General features: G+C 57.5%; 1 protein-coding gene across 1 annotated transcript; it reads right to left on the bottom strand.

Annotated features, from left to right (window-relative positions):
- Positions 1-217: 217 nt before the first annotated feature.
- On the bottom strand, positions 218-4902 carry SNCG (synuclein gamma). Its single transcript, XM_054580495.1, has 5 exons — positions 4782-4902; positions 3929-3970; positions 3469-3596; positions 782-853; positions 218-491 (listed from the first exon to the last, which is right to left on the bottom strand). The coding sequence occupies exons 1-5, from the start codon at positions 4900-4902 to the stop codon at positions 471-473; spliced, it is 384 nt and encodes a 127-aa protein (XP_054436470.1). The 3' UTR covers positions 218-470.
- Positions 4903-6004: the final 1102 nt, after the last annotated feature.

The raw sequence follows: 6004 nt of genomic DNA, 5'->3' as shown, positions 1-6004 counted from the left end.
AAAAGGCAATGATGGATGAGTTGGGGGGCGGGAGGAGTTCCCTAAAGGCAGAACCTGCTCTCAGCAGGTTCCAGAAATGCCCACCATGTCTCTGTAGGGCACCTGGTCCCGGATCAACAGGCCGGCTCAACAGGCTGGCTCAGCTTCTGTTCCCAGGAGGGCGCATGGGGCTTCTTCATGAATGAGGTAGCATACAGAGGAAGCATGGTACTTGAGTTTTATTCAAAATCATTAAAAAGAAAAATTCACAGCAGCATCAATGAGATCTGAAGGACCAGAGGCTGGGAGGACAAGGGAGATGAAAGTGGTGGCAGCATAAGAAGACAAACCGAGGGTGGTTGGGTGAGGGTGTGGGGAAGCATGGACAACCCCTCAGGTTACACCAGGACTGGGCACTCCAGTGCCAGGAGGGGATGGGCCCCAAGGCAGAGAGGTGTTCCTCTGGGCCGCCGCAGAGGACTTGCAGCCTTCTAGTCTCCCACACTCTTGGCCTAGGAGAGAGAGTGACCCTCACACACAGGTCTGGCCCCCATCCCTCAGTGGCCAGCCTGAGTGGGGTGGGGACAGGAGTCATCAATAGCCCTCTGCCCTGAGGGTGTCAGTCTTGAAGAAACCTCACACTGAGGCTCATGGGTTGCATTAGGGCAGGAGTCTCCCCTGAGGGCTCTGGAACCCCATGAGGGAAACAGCAGATCTATGAGGGATGAGATCCCTGCCTGAAACCTTCTCTGATGAGAGGCTTGCCCAGGACCCTGGTGTTGCTTGGGAGCCCAGCTCTTACCTCCTCAGCCACTTCCTCTTCCACTTTGGCTGCCTCATCCTCGTGCGGTGGGGCAGGCTGCTTCAGTTCCTCCTGTGGGGAGCAAAGGGAATGTGGGACCATGTGGGGGCACAGAGCCCCCAGCTGCCCCGCATCCATGGCCTCATCTACCCTGGCCTCAAAGGTGAGCAGAAGCCTTCATGATCTTGTACGTGATAGGCCAAGGTGAGAGAGGTATGAGGGCCAGACAGACTGGGAGTGATAATCACATAAGAGCCCACAGTGAGGGCTCGGACCGATGGCGCCAAGGCCTTCTGCGGGGTACCAAATAAATACCTTGGAGCCCAGCTTTACCTCGGCAAGCTGATGCTGAATGTCTCTGCAGCCCATGGTTGGGCCTCATTGAGGAAACCTGGTGGGGTGGGGCAGGGACATGTGGGCAGTGGTTCCTGAAGCCCTAGGCTTGATCCCACTCTCCGTGTCCCTGAATCACTCGATCACACACCCTTGTCCTCCTGAGTCCCCAAAAAGTCCTAGAAGAAGGGGCATATCGTCACTCTTCACACAGAGACCTGAGGCCAGGAAGGCCACATATCTAGCTTGAGGCCTGAGAGCTCAAAGCAGTAGGAATCAGGTCTGACTTGCTCTAGGCCCACTCCATCCCCAGTAGCATGAATGCCTCTCTCTTTCCTTCTCCGCACCTTCCGGATGGGCTCACTCTAGGCTCAGGCTGCTCTGGTTGGGGCCAGCAGGGGTTACACTATCCTCTCCCACTTCCTGTCTCCTACCCTCCTATACATCCGGCTGGACACTTGTCTGAGATGGAGGCCTGCCTAGGAGTGGTTGTGTGACAGCTGGTGGGCAGGGCCAGACTGGGCGATCAGCACCTATCTCCATGCTACAACAGGCCATCCTGCCTCTTAGTGGACTGGGGTATAAAGGCACCAAACTATGTCAGCCTGAGGTGGGGCAGCCTCTCCAGGTGAAGGGTGGGTGGCCATCTGCTTAGTCCTGCTCCCCCAAGGTAGGCACATGGGTCCAGTGGCATGAACAGTCAGACAGATAGGAAAGGTTGCATCCTTTCATGGTTCACTGGATGGTAAATTGTGACTGGCCTGGGGTGGTCACTTCTACACTAGAGTCTGGGGTGGCTCCAAGGGTTCAAGGGCTCACTAGCCCTCCTCCAAGGTCACAAATGAGTGCCCAAGCAGCCCAGCTCTACCCAGGGCCTCTTTTGTTGGGAATATGGAAGGGAGGCACCTGGCATGTCCTGGAGCATATGTGGGTCCTGCCCAGAGGCACTGATGATGATGATAATGGTGATACAGTCACCTTCCTTTCCTGGGTGCTGACCATGAGCCAGTCCCAACTGCTTCAGGGGAGCCAATTCCCTGCATCATCACACAGCCCAGTGAGACAGATAGTCACTCTCACCTCCTTCCCATTTTAAAAATGTGGAAATGGAGGTCCAGAGAGGGTGAGTAGCCACCTCCCAAGGTCATAGAGGGGGAAGAGGCAGAGCTGGGAACTAGGAGAGGGAGCAGCTGCCTCTCCAATGACATGGAGACCCTGTGCTGGCCCTGGAGGGAGACACCTAGGTGCTGCCCCCAGAGCCAGGGGAAGGATTGCCTCTCCCCTGCCACTCACCCACACCTGGAGCAGGGATTCGGAGTGCTGGGTGCCCTGGGCAACTGGTACCAGGTATGGGAGCTTTCTAGAGGACAGCCTCAGACAGAGCTGGAGACGGCCCCTCTGAAATGGGAACACCTCCTGCCCCAGTGTGGACCCTGCCCCCACCGCCGCGCGCGCACTCGCACAGCAGCGTCTGTCAGAGCACAGGCTTGGAGCCCGGCTGCCCTGGGACTTGCAGGCCCTCACAGACTAGCCATGGGACCGTGGGCACAATACTTCATCTCTCTGCACCTTATTTCCACACCCTGTCTCAAGGGTTTTGTGCCAATTAAATGAGCAAAGAAGTGTAAAATGCTTCAAGCAGAGCCTGTTCGGTGCGGGGCGCTGGGATGCTTCACCCAACCAGCCTTTGCCTCCTGGGAGTGCCCCATTGCTCCTCCTATGCTCTGTGCTGTCGAGCAGCACATAGGCACACACATGTGCCCATGTACATACTTGCACACTCACTCAGGTGCACACTCAACACAGATACAAAGGCTGAGGAGGAGGGTAGGGTCAGAGCCTCAGTTTACCATCACCACAGGGTGCTGCTTCCCAGCTCCTTCTGGGAGGAAGTGGCTGCCCACCAAAGGGCTGGGGAAAGGCTGGTCACTGGGCTGGTGGCGACTCCCCAGTGTCCACTTGCTAGAATGCTGGCTGTCATCACATGGGGCCCACAGGACTCTGCTTTCACTAGTCAAACGTGGTACCTTCTAAATGCTGAGCAAGAGGGTGTGGTTTTGAGACTCACTTTGCAGTTGGCTCTCAAACTGCTCCCCCTCATGGGGTGGCTGTGAGGATTCTACATGACTGGGTGTGAAAACATCAAGCACAGATCACCACAGCCCCTAATTCTCCGTTCTCTTGTATGTCAGTGGAATGATAATGCCTTTTCCTAGGCTGGCCTCTCTGGATGGGGGCGGACAGAACACTGAGTCTGGGTCTCATCTCCTCAGTCCCACCCCTTTCCTCTTGGTGGGGGCCTATTGGAATGAATGGGACTGGTCTGAGAATCAGGGCTGGGGACCAGGTCTCACCTTGGGCACCACTCCTGAGATGATCGCGATGTTCTCCGCCTCCTCCACGGTCTTGGTGGCCACTGTGTTGACACTGCTGACCACTGCATCACTCACAGCATTGGCCTGCTCCTTGGTCTTCTCAGCCACTGTGGGAGAGCTCTGGCTAGCCTTGGCCCTGCCCCCTCCCTACCAGGGCCTGGCCTGCCCAAGTCAGTCCTGAGCGGCCCCTTTCCCAGGGCACTCAAACCTCTGGTTCCAACCAAGAACGTAGGCTGCCCCCTCTCTGGGCCCAGGCGGTTCTGGTGATTACGAGGCCAACCCTGGGTCTAGCCTCAGATTCTGATGGGTCTGGGTCCATGTACAGCTTGGGACCCCAGTTGGGGGATAGGGAGGACCCTGAGCTTGGGTCTTTAGTATCAAGGTGCAGAAGTCCCTGGAGGTCCCAACCCCTACATCCCCTGGTCTTGGGGCTCCTTACCTGAGGTCACACTCTGCACAACACCCTCCTTGGTCTTGGCTCCTGGGGAGAAAATGGAGGTATCAGCCCAGATCCAACTCCTTGGGAGTGGAGTTGTCAGGGCAACAGAACAGCTGGACAAGCCATGGAGTCAGCAGTGAGCAAGGATGGTGTCTGGATACCGGCAGTCCCTTCAAAGGCTGCTGCCTGCTGTGTTGAGGAAGGAGGGAGAGGGGAAGTGGACAGGACAGAGGACAGGACAGTGGACAGGATGGGAAGTGGAGGGATGAGAGGTGCTGTCTGGACCTTGCCTGGGTGTGGCCTCAGAAGCTGCAGCCACAGGGCTGCCGAGGAGAGCTGAGTCATCAGCTTTGCCTCCTCTTCAATGGAGCAGAGCCGAGGGGGGATGGGGCTCGACAGGACATTGAGTCTGGGTCTCATCTCCCCAGTCCCACCCCTTCTCTCTGAGCAGGGTGGAGACCTGTGGCCTGGTTGCTGAGCATCTGCCAGCCCGCCTGCCTGCAGGGTCTCCAGGCTCAGTGTGGCTTCTTATCTGAGTCAAGGAGCCTGTGGGTGATGGGGGAGCCCGGCGAGTTTGTGCATGCATTTGTGTGTGCACAAACAGGTGTGTCTCAGAGATGAGTATCTCTCTTGATGTCCTGTCCTAGAGACCCCTGGGGCGCTGAGGAGGTCCAAACAGACACTGGTGTGTGCAGGAGAGTGGTGTGTGCCCGGAGACCCCGACTCAACAGCCAGATCCTCATCCCCTCTCACAATGCCACCCTGGAGCTGGGAGATAAGGTCAGACCCAAAGTAACAGGACATTCCAGGCTCTGGCCACCAAGCTGTTCCTCTCTGCCCCGCCCAAACTCACCCACATACATAACACCCTCCTTGGTTTTCTCAGCAGCTTCTGTCACCCCCTGCTTGGTCTTCTCCACGGCGCCCACCACACCCTCCTTGGCGATGGAGAAGCCCTTCTTGAAGACGTCCATGGTGGTGGCGGAACAGGAGCCCAACTCTCCTTGCAGGCTGTGGCTGCTGCTGGCACAAGTGCTGCTGCAGCCGCTGTCCCCACTGCTGCCTCTTATTGACGCGCCAATGAAATATTGATGATGCAGCGGCTGGCCTGCGGAAGCCCAGCCAATCTTGGGGGCAGGCACAAGAAGGAAGGAGGGAGGGAGCAAGGGAGCAAAGGAGGGAGGTGGGGAGGGAGGGAGGGTGGAGGCTGGCAGCAAGGTCCAGGTCCCCTGGACTCCTGCTGGCTTAACTCTCCCTTCCTGTCCCATACCTTCCCCAGAGAGGCTGCAGAGGTCTGTACACATCCTTATCCATCACTGCCTCTCATTCATTCATTGCCTTACCCACCACAGAAGTGGCCCTGGCCGGGTGCTCTCAGACCTGGGGCTGTTATGTCTGTGACATCTAGGGCATGAGGAGAGGAGCCTTTGCTACCAGAATCCAGGTGGGGTAGGGGTCAGGGCCGCTCAGGCCTGTCGGGCAAGCGTGGACAACCTCCCATACCGGCCTGGGCTGCCCAGCCACTCACTGTGGAGACCCTGTCTTGGGGCTGTGGCAAGGTGAAGTGCAGGAGCTAGGACAGGTCCCACAAAGGCTTCCCCATGCTCTGGCCTCTGGTGATACACTGTGTGGTCCTCAGACAGCCCCCTTCTCCCTCTGAGCTTTTCCCCACCTGCTGGCTCCCACAGCCCAATGGTGAGAGGAGCTAAGCGGGAACGAAGTGCTCCCCACTTCCTGGCCACCAGCATGGATTCAGACCAGTTTCCCTGAGACTCAGTAACTGCTTCTTACAGCCCCACCTTGACCCCTGTGTGCTTCTCACTCCCAGGAGGACATGTTCAGTGGGGCCACTTCCTTGGGTTTCCCAAATTCCCAGTGTCCCTGACCCAAGTGTTCTCAGGGCACAGGAACGGGCTGGGTTGTTGGATGCCACTGTTGGGGGTGGGGAGTGTGTGTGTGTGTGTGTGTGTGTGTGTGTGTGTGTGAGGGGGCTGGACCAGAAGCACCGGTTGGGCCGGCCTAGGCCACTTCCTCTCTTTGTTGTCCCTAGCTTTCCTTTTCTTCTGAGACTTCACT

Source organism: Pteronotus mesoamericanus, unplaced genomic scaffold, assembly GCF_021234165.1.
Source record: "Pteronotus mesoamericanus isolate MK-2021 breed Mesoamerican mustached bat unplaced genomic scaffold, CSHL_Meso_final contig_59, whole genome shotgun sequence".
NCBI lineage: Eukaryota > Metazoa > Chordata > Mammalia > Chiroptera > Mormoopidae > Pteronotus > Pteronotus mesoamericanus.
This window is presented reverse-complemented; position numbering and strand designations above follow the sequence as displayed.